General features: G+C 42.9%; 1 protein-coding gene across 1 annotated transcript; it reads right to left on the minus strand.

The window, feature by feature from the left end:
• tubg1 (tubulin, gamma 1) lies at positions 1–15,368 on the minus strand. The gene is made up of 11 exons (XM_035399968.1): positions 15,158–15,368; positions 14,269–14,381; positions 12,069–12,236; positions 11,456–11,524; positions 10,105–10,184; positions 9,720–9,846; positions 6,956–7,042; positions 4,706–4,855; positions 4,193–4,345; positions 2,551–2,712; positions 1–1,039 (listed from the first exon to the last, which is right to left on the minus strand). The coding sequence occupies exons 1-11, from the start codon at positions 15,204–15,206 to the stop codon at positions 842–844; spliced, it is 1,356 nt and encodes a 451-aa protein (XP_035255859.1). The 5' UTR covers positions 15,207–15,368; the 3' UTR covers positions 1–841.
• Between the last annotated feature and the right edge of the window lie 67 nt (positions 15,369–15,435).

A 15,435-nucleotide genomic window follows, 5' to 3' on the forward strand; every position in this document is an offset into this window, starting at 1 on the left:
TCTGACCATTCCCCAAAACAGAATTTTTCTAGATCCTTCGGTCTGCATTTGCAGACTGCACTATTCAACACGAACCACACATTTTTAATCGGGTTCAAGTCTAGAGCCCAAAATAGCATTGCAAAACAATAATTCTTCAGTAGATCAACCATTTTGTCATTAAATTCGAGGTAAATTCTTTGTCTTGCTGAAAGATTCTCTTCATTTTCTGGTTTTGGGGCTCCTGTTGAAGTCAGTGGAATTATGAACTACACCAAGTATGATTACCATGTCTCCAGAGTTGGACCCAGTTGGTTTGAATTGAACAGTGCTTTGAGTGAATTGTGTTCAAGTCTGGAGACATGGCACAGTTCATTATTCCACAAGTCCATAAGCTCAGACCAAAGTATCTTGAAAGTTTTCGTATGTCGGAATGGTCAAAGATCCCAATATGTTCACCAGTCTCATAGAACACTACAGAAGGTAGCTCTGTAGCGTTCTACTTGTAAAGGGAGGATGCTATATTAGTATAAAAACATAATTTCCCCATTTTGTGCGCATACAATATAGCTTAATAAGTGTACTGTTTATTTTATACATCCTTTGCTCGCCTTTATCAAAGGTGTGAATAATTTTCCAGGCCAATGTATGTAGCTAATATTGCAATAAAATGGATTCGGGCACCAGGTCATACAACCTCCGTTGGGACGTGGAACTTACAAGGGGGCGGGAAGGCTTGAGGCCTTACAGATTTCTAACAGGGTCACACGAACCGAAGGGAAAGCCACTGAGACCGCGTGACAACACGCCTCGCCACCGCAATACATGCAAGAGGTGTGGAGCTTGCGCTTCGCGAGGGGGGTCACTGCTCCTGGGAGCCCCAGGAGATGTAGTCGGGCCGCGTGGCGGCGCTGTACTCGTCGATGAGCTGCTGGACGACCTCGCGCGAGTCGTCCAGCTCGTTGAAGTTCTCCTTGAATATGTCCTCCTTGCGGAACTGCTCCAGGAAGGCCTCGCGCTTCCGCAGCTTGTCGTACTGCCGGCACGTGCGCTCAAACAGCTACGGGAAGACGAGCGGCAGGTCAGAGCAGCGTTCAGCCGCGCACTCGACACGTGCAGAATTTTTAAAAGCATTTTTTTGTTATTTAGAGCCATGTCAGCATCTAAGGCCATTTCATGGCAAGAACATGGTAATGATAACATTTCGATATATAAAAAGTATAAATCGATCAATAGAAAACCAGAAAATTAAATAAAACCTATATAAGATGTTTCAAATGTACTTGTGATAACAGCTCTAAAATTCTTTCAGGGGACACCTTGTTAAAAACCGTTGTCTTGTGGCATTAAAGGCAGGGCAGTTCAGTAAAATGTGCTTGATAGTCAAGGGAACGACACGCGCAAAAAGAAAAATATGCAGCATAATATGGTGACAGATGACTAACCCATTCTAGAAAACTATAATACACCATTTTATAGAGTGGTTTCAATACACCGTCGTTTACACAGCAGATGTTATCTGAGAAAATGAAGAATACTTTCTCCCTTTTCCTTCCGTATGCTATACATTTCCATTCCTTCCATCGCTATACTGTGCTGCTGTGGCACAATGCCAAATACTTTGAGAGTACTGCAGCTGAAGCGGGCTAACTACTTTGATATAACCGACTTTGATCCAGTGACTAGTATCCACACTACAAGCCATGCAGCCTACTGCTGAACAGCTATGAATGGTGCATCTCTGACTGCCAACTGGTAGTCTGACTCACAGGATATAGACTGTGGGTATAAGCCTGCCAATGGCCGACTATTTCAGTCGGAATTCTCCTCCCCTTCCGCTATCTGCGTGTTACCGTTTTTGCAAGGGCACCGTCGCTGCATCCTGGGCTTAGCGCCGCCCAAGACGATTGTGATTGGTTTAAAGAAATACGAACAAGCCAGAGCGTTTTTTTTTTACCCTATACCGGAATGATAAAGGGTTGAGCCAGACCTTTCTCCAGCTCTGGCACAGCTGAAACGAAGTGTGGAGATAGCTCTGGCTATGCGAGACTAGCCAACTGGTAACATACAGGCAACGTGTGTATAATATATGGCTAGCAATGCTCAATGGAACCCTTGCCCACTTAAGCACATACTTACCTTGAGGGGATTAAACAGATTGTGTCCTGCCACTGCTTGATCCCATTTAGTCAGGTAATGATGTATTAGGCCAGACGCAAACTAGAGCTGCCTACAGCTGTACGGATCTAAGGCTGTACAGATAAGCTTGCCGTCTTAGTGAACCCTTTCACTCACCAAATTACCAAAGGGTACTGTACTTAAAAGATTTTGGTTTCATTTCCTGTACAGAGATCTCGACAGAAAAAAAATCTCCCAAGAAATGAATTCTGGTGCAGGTTGTGAATTCTGGTTACTATCTGCAGGTAATAACAAACACACAGTGTTCATAAGCCTTAGACAAAGGTATATGTATAAAAATGTGTCAGTGTGCCACCTAAGAATGCAACCTTTAGCTTTTAGCTACAGCCTACACGCAAAGAGAAAATGCAGGTTGGTCAGCAGTAGGCTTACAGAGGAGATGCTGGTGTGATTGGCCATCATCAGTCCACTGACGCGGTGGGCAGACGGCAGGTACGGAGACTTCCTCGACAGGGCCACCTGAATGCTGGCCGGGCCCCAAGGGATGAAGCTGGCCAGCTTCCTCTCCCGAATCCTCTGCAGGCTTTTGTGCACCTGTCACAACACCTCAGGTTATTTTACAACATCTCGGGTTGACTCGGGTAATGCTGACAAAGGGAAAGCTATCAATCACTTTAAACAGAAATAGGTCAAAAACAAAAGGTGCTATAGGAATAGGATATTTCCGTTATCAGCAAGTTAATGACTTACTGATGTAATATTAACGTGTATTTGCAGTGGTTTCAGATGGCCAAGGATAACCCTGGGTGGGGTGCATGCTAAGCGTAAGATACATGCCGTTATGCAAGGCCCTGAGAACAGGACGTACGGTGCTACTACGTTGCACCGCCAGTTAAAACCATAAGCTAAAAGGCGGCAATAAGCAAGTGTGGCAATAAAAGGAAGGTGGGGAAAATCTGTGTGTGTAAATTATGATGGCGCAAAGCTAAACAGGATAAAATTTCACGGCCATTACATAAAACCGCAGTAAAATGTAAGTAATAAAACTAAAGTAACTAAAGTAAGAAATGCCACTAAATGACCATGATAAATCTGTAGCTAATAAGTGAATTAGATTTTTCTCTAAATTTGTATTTTGAATGGCTTTTGTGCAGCGGAGTCATTGTTAAAAACCAACTGTCGTCAGTGCGAGTGATGAATTTAGGGCGTGCCCAAAGGCTCTCTGATCTTGCTGGTGTAAATGTCCAGTCATACGGTCACAATGGCAGACTGCGAGCGATCGTCGGCTCCCACTGAGTCACAGGCGTTATCGAAATTCGAGCCAAGGAAGAGGATGTCGGCTCTTTAGAACACGCACTCCTTTTATGTCATCTTTCAAAATGATAGGCTACATTTTAACAGTCAACTGACACACCTTTGGACCCTCATGCAAACAAAGTGATTTTGTTCTCTACCTTAAAGTACCAAACTCAACAAAAAGTTTTCCCAGAATTATATTCTTTCGCAATAGTACCAAGACATACCCCACTGTTTATCTTGGGTAGTATTTCAAGTATTTCTTAATAAATGGAAAGACGGTGTAGCTTGTTTTTGATTAATGCCAGAAATGTATCATCAGCATGTATCAAGTATTTTGATATGGCATAATTGCATATATTGCTTCATAATCATCTGGTTGACCGGTCAGACACCAAGAATCATATTTCTGAGGTTCGACTGTAGTTCATTCACCGCAGCAAAGCCAAAAACAATATTCATTCAAAACAGAAATGTTCTTGTTCATTTAAATGGGTAGAACAGCGATAGTAAAATGTTCTAAGGGACAGGCAGTCGGAAGTTATCTCCTGGTGTGTGAGTGGGGGTGTGTGTGTGGCTGTCAGCTTCATCTGTCCCGAGTCAGCATTTCCTGAAGGCTGTCATCAGCACTCCTCCAGAAGAGAAAGCTGCAAGAAGACCGCCCCCAAGCCACTCGACCATCCTTCCCTTTTCCCAAGAGCGTTTGTTGGTTTAAAGGCTGCAAGGCGAGACGCAGGTCGGCTGCACAGGAACGAGACTTCGTCCAGCGTAAACCCACCTGCGTGGGGTCCACCTCGCCCTGGATGATGTTGAGGATAGCGATGTAGCAGTGGCTGGTTTGCCTATCCCTCGCCGTGGACACCATAACGTTCTTGGGCTGCAGCAGCCTCCTCATCACGTCCAGCACCGTGGTCTTCCGCACGCTGGCCACCTAATTCAAACAAACACATCACGCCCCACTGTAAACCTGTGGGGCCCCCTGTGCTATCCTCCATGTACCGTAATGGACCACTTGGGTTACTATGCAATCCGAGCCTTAGACATGTGAAAAGAAAAAGCCATTGACAAGACCCCCTGTATTCAGTCTATAGGGTCAAGTAAGCCAACACATATAGGATGATCATCTGAGAGAAATTACGGTGCTCTTTCAAAGATAACTGAGATTAATCGGTTTCATTGTTATGAAAAAAGTTATGAACTGCATTGAACTGTAATTAATATATACAATTGTTTAATTATGCAGGGTTTTATATTGATTACTGATGCAAGGAGCTGTTCTAGTCCAACATACCGACTGGTCAGTGGTGAGTGGGGTGTAGCCGGTCATGAGGAAGTGAAGGCGGGGCGTCGGGATGAGGGACGCGATCAAACCAATCAGATCGTTGTTCATGTAGCCGGGGTAGCGCAGAGTGGTGGTGCTGGCAGACATGATGGTGGAGACCTGCGCAGAAGTCAGACAGCGCGACGAGGTAAAGGACACGTTGCGTTCCCCCAGCTGACAAATGGGCAACAATTACGCCTAGTCAGAAAAGGCTGCCGTCTGCAGAACGCGGAAATATACGGGCTCCTCAGCGCTCCAGCGGGCACCACCTACAAATTAATTCTTCCTGAGAGCAATGCTTTTACTGTTAAATAATTACAAGCAACCATGTTACTCAAATATCTATGGGGGCCCATCAAGGAAAATGAAATAATAAGCAATAACCTGATGCTAGTAGCTCCCGTGTAACAAAATGACGAGAACGCCTCAAACATATTTGATTATTCATATAACGTGTCATATGGATGCTAGCTTTACTCCTATTGCTCAAGACGTATGCTCTACCTATGATATACAGTAGTTCCCTCAATTAATTTACAATTTCCTGAGTCACGCGTGCATTTTAAACTTGCAGTTTGAGTTGAGTAGGCCTTTGTCCAAGTAAAAGCACTTCTTGTTCATGGCGTATCAAAGATGCAGCACAAGAACTAGTTGTCCTGGAAAATTAATTTTCTGGCGTGAGCAGAAAAGTTCAGACCAGTTCAGATTCGGAAGCAAAAGGACTTTGTTCCCCTGTCCCAGTTAACTTCGCAGGACGGGGATACAGAGCTATAGCGCACGAAACACCGAGACATTACAGCACAGTTTGTGCTCTCAGACGCTGGTGGCTGCAATAAATGCAGATTATAGGGATCTTGTGACTTTTCGTTCTAAAGCTCCATTCATTATACATTTCCTCAGCCGGACTTAATGCAGCCCTGATGCACAGTCTGCAGTGTTTGATCAACGCCTGTCTGAACTGCACAGGACTCAAAGCCTGTAATGCATGTTTAAGACAATCAGGATTTCTTGACCAACCTAGAAGGACATTGAGAATTTGGTACATTTCAAGCTAAACTCATTCCAGCAGCTATTTATTGAATGGATCATATAAACTGTGGCTCGTATTTGTTCATAGTATAATATTATAAAATGATCTAGTATTTCTTGCACTTTGGACACCTCAGAGCCCTTTATATATAATCCATTCATAAGCAGTGACATGCCTGTTTAGAAACTCATGGTTAATATGCATTAGTATGCTAGTTCGGAATTGCTAATGATATACAATGCATAAAAAGCCGTTTATGCGCAAAATATCACATTTCATATCCTCAATATGCCTTTAAAAAATATTGTAACATTCGATATTAGCATTTGTTATTATAAACACGTATATATGAACACATACATACATTTAAAAAAAACAATTGAACAATTAATAAACACAAGTATTTAAATAACACTATAAATCAAATAACATTACATTACACTCTCAAATTTGAATTTTTCTCCAGGCTAAACAACTTCTTTGATGACATTCTCTGCATTTAATCTCGTTTCATGTCTTTTTAGCCAGGAAACCGAGCATTCTGACCCTCTCTGCTTGTAGGAGGTTACGCAAAAGAGTGGCGATGTTTCCCATGGTGCTGAACATGGTACTTCCTTGCAACTTTCGCCATCAGGGGAAATCGTGTCTCATTACTTCACCACCAAATGAGACGATGCACTTCTCCGCCAATTATCAAGGATAAGATCACGCATCACGTGATTGGCACCGTTAATAAACTAAATAGCCAAAATATTATTTGACTACTGTATAATAGTCAAATATAAAAAACAGCGAACCCACGATAATGCAAAGATTGAGTTATACAGACTTTTTGACTCACCTGTTTATACTGAAATATTAACTCACCTGTTTATTTTTAACTAATACTATTATATAAAAGCATTTATGTATATTTTATCCTTAAAATAGAAATAATAATTTTTTAAATCATAGCTGTAGACACTTATGTCGGCTTTATCTTCTAATGTCTTCTATATCTGATATTATCGGACATCCTGACACCCTTAGTGCAAAATAAGCAGAGACCCTTCACTCATTCATGATGACACAACACTCTCTTTAAATTACTAACGGCACAACCATGAGACCCAAAGCTGCAACTTCTCCCAGAATGAATACATTGCACTGTGGTGCTCATGGTATCTGGAGTTTAGGCTTCAGTCACTCACCAGCTGATTGATTTGGGAAAAAGAGGGGTTCTGGATGTGTAGTCTGTCTGTGGCAATCCTGTTCAGAGCCGTGTTATCCAACACCACCTAGAGAGATCGTGAAATTGAGACAGAAAGAGTTTTAAATTTATTGTGAAAAACAAGCGTATGAATTGAGATGTTTTGAACACCTGTGAGAAACACCAAGCTGTACTAATACGCCTAAATACAGTGAACAAATACACACAAATTCAAAATTTATAAATGCAGTTCACACATATTGGAATAAACATGTTTAAACTAAATATCTTAGAAGGTATTCACCGCTAAAAGAGTTTGAAAGCCCTCCATAAAAAAATATAACCGGTGTCTTTGAGCAAGAGAGAGAAAGATCGCATTAGAGATCACATTAGGGCTCTTGATGGCTCTTTTTGCAGGCATTTCCCTATCCTCCCACACAGAAACTCAATGTCCCACAGTCCTTCATCCATTTGGAAATGGGAAACACATACACACTGCATACATACGTTTTTAAATGTAGCAACAAAAATCATAAAATCATTATTTTCTAGTTATTTGTTACTCTGTTCACCAGCATGAACAATTGGCATGTTGTTGCCGGAAGCAAGCCCACTCTTGATATCTTTTATGTTTCTGCACTTTCCGCCCAATTTTTCTAGCTCTGACTAGTCCTACAGTTTTTGCACTACATTCAAACTTCCAGACATTGTTGCTTGTATAGATGTAGATTTTTGAAATATTGAAAACTTTTTTAAATATTCAACTTTTTATGTGGTCACTCCATAGAGGGTCACTATGGACGTTTAGTGGAACGTTTAGTGGGACGTTTAGTAGGACACATGCGCAGGTGGTCACTCACTAGCCTCGCGAGCCAAGCTCTTTTTTCACTTCGTTAAACACGGACGTTTAGTAGGACGCACTTCCAACGGCGCAAGATTTTTAAGCACAGCTTTACCGCCTAACGTTACTTTAGCTAACCCTAACATGTTAGCGTTTCGCCTACTTTAGTTAACCTAGTTAGCGCGTACGGATGCTATCCTGCACGCATGAGTAGGAGCTAATGACACACAGCTACAACCACCGATACAGATGTATGGACACACGGACGCTACAACCACCAATGTATGGACACACGGAGGACAACAAATAACGTTACAGAGATGAGGACATGCCATAGCTAGCTAGCTATATAGTTAGCCAAGTTATGCTCATGACACTTTTAGGACTAATCCCTGGAACATAATCGCTACTTGCTGATCCCCGGCTGTATATGTAACGCTACAGTGCGCCGTGGGTCTGGACGGTTTCGTGCTTCTTCTGAGCTATGTGCCCTCATTGAAATGCATTGAGGCTTGACTTGAGGAAGGTGCCAGTTGGAATTTGAAGCAAGCCCACACAATTCCTTCAGCATTTGTAACCTTTCTAGTTACACTTCAGACTGAGGCTTAGCCCTATTCACTATATTCATTACAAAGTAATTTTGTCAAAACTGATCACAACAGTAAAGTTTCAGTGCTAAAATCAGGTTTTGAAAATTAAATAATTAGCCTATGGTAGGATAGACTTTTAAAAAAACGTAAGCGTATGTTTGGGGGGAAAACAAGGTTTGACAGCAAAGATTAACAGCAAGAAACTCATTCCAAAACCGAATAATGAAAATATTTCAATCCAATTACCCCTCTAACCCAAGCCCTACCAGGGAAGGCTCTTAATTAATCAAGTGCTTACACAATACTCTCCAACACATTTCATATTATTTCCAAAAACATGACTGATGTCTACACAGTGGCCAGTCCATGACAAAATAGCAGCAGTGTAAACAGACCTAAAAAGTTATTTATGTGATGTTGGAGGCCACAATGAAACTATGGCTCAACAAAACTATGTGGTAACTGTTGGCAACAGCACAGCTGAAGTTTACAGTGTTTTCTGTAAACTGTAGCAAACTCTTCTCAGTCACATAACCTTATGCCTCTATGAACTAAACCAGGCTAATGTGAGACCCAATGCTGTAATAACATGTTCTTTGTTAATAAAAAGGTCAGTTGATATTGGGGGTATATTCTTCTTTTTTATTTAAAAAGTAGTGAAATTAAATGGAAAAGCAAAATATTAAAATAAAATAAAAAGTAAAAAATGTTATAGCTATTTATATATAATGTTATAAACTACATTTTTGAGAGCTATAACTGGGAGTATACAAGTTGAATCAGACAAATTATAAAATTACCTTGGTTTGAGCGATAAACTGGAACCTAGGAAAACCTAGTGCTTGACATATTTGGGCCTTTATGTATACGTCTAGTTAGAGCTTTTAACTAAAGTAAAAAAGTATTGTTACCAACAAATATCAGGGTTTTTCTAAATGATTTAGCATGCTAAATGATTACTTGAATGTACCAAGGTACTGAAAGATACACAGCAGTCATCATTAAAACTGATTACCATCATTGGAGTACACTGTAGGAAACAGTCACTTTGACACAACTGCTTTTTTTTCCAAAAATCAATTTTCCTTAGAGGCCTTTTACAAAGTAACAGCAGAATGAGGACATTTTGAGGGCCTCTGGCACCAGGTCTGCCTGCCTGTTCCTGGCTGGACACTGACAGACCAGAGGAAGAGGAAGCGTTTTTTTTCCCCTCTGTACCCACTCGGGCAGCAGCACACAGGCCAGCCTAGTGCCCTCCGAGCCTCAGCGGCGCGCGGCGCCTCGGCTGCAGAACGCCGCCGCGCACGCCGCGCACGCCGCGCCCGGCCGCTCACCACGCAGTCAGCGTTCTGCGTCAGCCTCTTCAGCGTCAGCAGGGAGTTGTAGGGCTGCACCACCACGTCGCTCATCTCGTCCTGGTTGGGGAACACCGAGTACGTCTGCACCAGCTTCTTGGGGTACCTGCGGTCGGCAGAGGGAGGGGGGGCGGTCAGCCCGAGCGCCTCCGGGAGAGAAAAGCGCGCCCGGCTCGTTCCAGAGGCGCCTGCCGCAATTACGCCGGCGTTTAATTACAGGAAGCAGGCGCTCGGAGAGGGGGGCGGGGCGCTCGCGCTGGGGCGGTTATTTATAAGCTACGACGCAGCTGGCGAGAGCCCGGCCTCCGCGGGCTGAGTCATAGCGCGGTAACCATGGAGCTCCGCGGCGGCGACGAACGCTAACCTGTCGTTTAACCGCTCCAGCAGATAGGAGCCCAGGCCAGATCCAGTTCCACCGGCGATGGAGTGGCACAACACAAAACCCTGCAACACAGAGACACACACTTAAAGTGCAGGACACACTAAATACATGACATTATTCAGATAAACCCCGCACTGCTTCATTTAATAATTGACAGCGCATTACTGTAGTCTTTCAGAGGGGACTAAACTGGAATAGTCAGTGAACTGAACAAAAGGTTGTCAGTTCAAATCTGCACTGCTGCATACATGGTAGCATGCTATGTAGAGAGCGTGTATACAACATAGTAACAATGTTGCACAAGTAACACTGTTACTACGTTAGGTGAACAGAATAATCACCATTACTACGTTAGGTGAACAGAATAACACCATGTGCCTGGCATATAAATGCATGAACTTTACATCACACAAAGTGTAACGGCTCTCCATACTTTCATTCTAAAAACGCAGTGTCTCAGGGCATTAACCAGCCTGCTTCCTCCCGCGGCGTTCGACAGCCAGGAGGCAAACGGCCCCGCCCAGTGCCCCGCGGCGCGCTCTCCCGCCCCACACTGCCCTGTAATGTGTGCCCTCCACTCCAGCCCCACCGCTAACATCCTACCTGCCACGCCCCAGCCCCCCGCTTTCGCGCGCAAAAAATAATATTGGGAGGGTTATATAAAGAAAGGCAAACAGTCGCGCGGGTCTAAATGGGGCTAGGGAGTGTGGCGCTGCTGCTGTTTTAAGGCCTGCGAGTTAGAGGTTAAGAGCGAAGGAGGGGGTGGGGGGGGGGAGGGGAGGGGAGGGGAGGGGAGGAGAGGCGGAGTGTACCGCAGAGGATGACAAAGGCGTTTTTCATTGCTGATAACACGTGTGGGCCGAGTTTTAATATGCAACCCCCCCCCCCCCCCCCCCCCCCCCCCCCTACAGCCCCCACCACCACTGTACAATGTGCTGTGCCAGCAGAGAGTGAAAAGCTCTCTTTCAAGACCGAGCTACAGTACAGAAAAACGGTCGCGCGCCAAGCGCATATGGAGGCAATCAGGAACCGTTTCATTACGTTCCCGGGACAGGGCTGGCGTGACCGTGGGGGTATTAACTTCCACTCCCAAAAGCGCCGTCGGCTAACGAGCCCTTTCCCAGCATGCTCGTCTCCCTTTCTCACTTCAGGCGGAGCGGAGCCGACCGCGCAGTAACGGGATACGTAGGCGGAATTGGAAAACGCACGCAGGTTACTGGACAAATAGTCCGACGATTTTAAAACTCGTCGTTCATGCCCGCCCGCCGCACGCCGTCTGTAAAAAAAAAAAAAAAAATCTGGAAGCCTTTAGTACGCGTGGTCGGTGACTCACCTCCAGGCTGTCGCTCCCATCTGCTTCCCTGTCAATGATGTCAAAGATGTCTTCATGGATCTTCTCGCCCTGGGAAAACACAACCATCAGTAAATCTGCTGTATTCTCTCATTTTTACTTCTTAATGAGCTCTTTGGAGACTTTGCATTTACCCGGTAACCAACGACTGACAGGTATGAAAGGGTGGGAGCCCTTTAATAATTGCCCATTTCTGTGGTTCGAAGAAGCCAGATGTGCAAGTATGGTCCCCTGGACATTACACCGGTCAATCATTACACGAGCCAAGTCATTAAACTCCTGAGTTTGCGGTAAAGAGGCACTGGAAATAGTAAGCCTGTGAGGCTGACTTGGCTGGGACGTGAATTTAAAAGGAATCCTGTGGCAAGGTAGCCCCACTACTCAATCCAACTTTCACTTTTCTTTTTTTCCCCCCTTCGCTTTGCTTCAATACATAATTGATAACAGGGGTCATTAAACAAAGTAATGTTACCATTTGCTAAGACACTTTCTTTAGAAAACACCTCACAGGAGGTCCTGATGGACTGTACTGAACTGTTTGATTCTAAAATGTTGTACAAAGCAACAATGTGAGAATCGGGCGACCCTTCCCCACCTGAGAGAACCCGCTAGCCCAGTTGTTCCCAGCTCCACCGCCATGTTCTGAAAGGTAGATGTTCTCCGGGTTATAGAGATTCGCATAAGGGGAGTTCAATATGGAGTGAATGACCCTGGGCTCCAAGTCCAGCAGTACTGCCCGTGGGATGTAGTGCTCATCATCAGCCTAAAGGGGGCAACATGGAGGGTAAATGTCAAGTGAAAGCAGTACTTAATCTAAAATATCACAGGCAGACATAACCCCAGTTACATCATAAGCGTGGAAAAACGAACCAGTAAAAATAGAGCAACACATACAATGAATTCAGCACAATTTTTCAAGTCATGAGAACGTTTAAAAGACGTTGTATACTGACTGTTAATTTGAAGTAAATGTAAAACACTGACTTATTTGATGTTAATCAACTTTTGTGCTATTAAATGTAAATTGTGTATTTGTAAAATTGTTTATCTCAATTACCTGAAGTATATGTGATCAACATACAAATGTTTGCCAGAAAGTTAAAGCCGGTCCTGCACATCAATCATAATGTTGCATCTTCTGATGTTATGTGTATTTCATGTACCCAATATTCATCATATAAATTTTGTTACAGTGATTCCAGCTGTAGCCATAAACAACACATTTACTTCACTAGTCACTAGTGGACTGAGTAAAGCTGTGTCAATTCAAAATTCTGATCGGATTACTTGAGCATAAAAACGCAAGCTATCCAAAACTAGGATAACTGCGCCACCTAGAGGTTGTCAGTGGTTTGTTATAGATCACCACCTGCCACATGGCAGGGCACAATTCATTTCAAACAATGTTTACCTGTGCAAAACATTTATGCAGAAGTCATAGTATTCTGGTTTGAACAGGAATTAACAGCAATTTTTTCAACCTCGTCACAAGTGAGCCATTTTATATACAAATTAACGAACTCATTTTTGAATAACTGGGTAGTAATGCCTAGATTATTGGTAACCAACGCTGTTCATGGAGATCTACCATCCTGTAGGTTTTCCTTTCAACCCTAAATTGGCACACATGACTCTACTAATTAGCCGCCCAACAAGCTCTATAGCTGTTGAATGAGATGCGCTCTGTTAGGGATGGAATGAAAACCTACAGGATGGAAGATCTCCAGGAACAGGATTGGTTAGCACTGGTCCAGATGGTCAAAAAAATATTCTGATGAACAAGCAAATGCGTTAAGTCAATTTTAACAGGACAAAGTCATTTAATATGACACTACCACCAGTCTACACAGCGCTTTCTTTTACATTTATGAAGTAGGTTTGGCATTTGTATACAAAGTTACCTTCCAGCCAGGATTTAATAACTTTTGTTCATTAAATTGTTCATGCCATCTTATGTTCTTACGTGACTGACAAAAACACATGGAAGGTAGCTAGCAATCTTGCATTCATGCAAGTTCATCAAGATCATTGTTTAGCTTAATGACTGGCTTCTGCTTCAATATGCATGCTGATATTTACACACATAAATGGTGCGGCTTGGCTGCATTATTCATACACATTATGTCAAGAACAGCTCCCAAAGTACTGGTCCAGGATTAGCTTTCCATATGACGCCACAGCAACCTACAAACATGTTTTGGTTCAACTTGTATGCTAGCAGCTTCTTTCACATTGTGTATGAAAGAGAACCGCTGTGAACTCGTGAAACATTCAAATGCATTTCTTTAACCTTGTGATTAACACAATGTTTTCCAATAAGCAAAATAGAATATCCCAGTTGTCAACAAAGAACAAAAATTTATATAAATTTTGTTTGCGGCTATGTTTTTGTTGAAAGCTATACACATATTATGTTAAATACCTAAATCTGGTGTACATTACTTCCAGAATATAGTCATCTTAAAAATCGGCTTGTCCCTCTCAAACTTTCTAGAAGCGACCGCCAGCCATAAAATTGTTCTCAGCGGCCTTCTTTAGGCAGTAACCTGATAGCCCTCCTGCTACCTGACGAAGCAGAGGCAAAATGAGCACACCACGCACATAAAATATTTGCACCACCTAGTGGCTGCACATTCCATAGCAGTTGAACTTGAAAACAAAAGCAGCCTAACATGATTTTTTTTGTGCACACAGGAAATGCGCAGAACTAGAGGCTTTCTAGTATAGCATCAAGTAAAGCTTGTACCACGACATACACCACTGTTTCCTTGCATGGCTTCAAGTAAAGTCCTCACCTGGTAGAAGAAGACATCCTTGCGGTCTGTGCCCTCTGTGGCAAACTCCTCCACAATGCCCTCTGGGCTGATGCCATGTTCTGCACACAGCTGCTTCCAGAACTCAAATCCAACTGCCAGGGAGGAAGAAAATATTAACAATAACACACTGCTAGCACTTCACAACAGTTTCAAACTTGTACAGTCCATTGTTCATAGGCCAACATTATATGAGAATTTGTGAAGGGACCCTGCCTACTAAACTCTGCACAGTCTATATGTGCCATTTCATAGATTTAGGGAATAAGGAAACAAAGGAATACACGTATTAATTTTGCTATTTATTTTAAACACGCACAGAAATGTGTTGTTATGCTAGCATATCCTTACTCTTTTGCAGTGGTAATAAAATGTATTTCTGGCCCATTGCAATTTAGGTAAGTTACTCACACGGTAATGTAGAAGAGGATGGATACACTCAAATTGTTCATTGGCATATTTATTTCGTGCAAACATTCGAAGGTTTTTTAATTAAAAACGAGCTTGTAGCTATAATATAGTAGGCGAGCTATCTTAATACAAATAAAGTTAATGAGAATTAGCCAACTATGTTAATTCAGCAATCAAACTAGCTATCTGCAATGAGTAGAGAGAGACTCGATTTCCTCGGCCACAGTTGCTGGCTAACAAGCCACATTGAGAACAACTGGCTAAAAACAAGCTACAATATTGGACTCGACTACTACTTGGCCAGCAAATACTTGAACAGCCAGCAAACAAACTAACTATTACTATAATGAAAATGTTAAATTGACAATCTAAAGACGCAGTAAGGCCTTGTCCTATTTCGAATATTCGGTGTCTTTCTATTGTAGCGTTAGCCAGCAAGAAAAAAAATATCACAGCTTACTCTGGTTGCCACACTGTCCTAACTGCAGAGTTATAATTTCCCGGGGCATCCTTTTTTACTCGTGGTATCCCTGAGACGTTTCCTTCGTGCATTCAGCTGTTGATTTCTTTCATTGACAAGTTCTCCTCTCTAGGCGACAAGCTAGCTAACAACACTGGCAAAACGTTTGCTTGATACGCGCCTTACCGAAGTACGCGTGCGCCTAAAAAAACTTTATTGATTCCTTGCGACGTTACACTCCCAATTACAAAGGAGAGTAGCAGTAAAATTGGTAAAAT

This window comes from Anguilla anguilla, chromosome 2 (genome assembly GCF_013347855.1).
Source record: "Anguilla anguilla isolate fAngAng1 chromosome 2, fAngAng1.pri, whole genome shotgun sequence".
Classification (NCBI taxonomy): domain Eukaryota; kingdom Metazoa; phylum Chordata; class Actinopteri; order Anguilliformes; family Anguillidae; genus Anguilla; species Anguilla anguilla.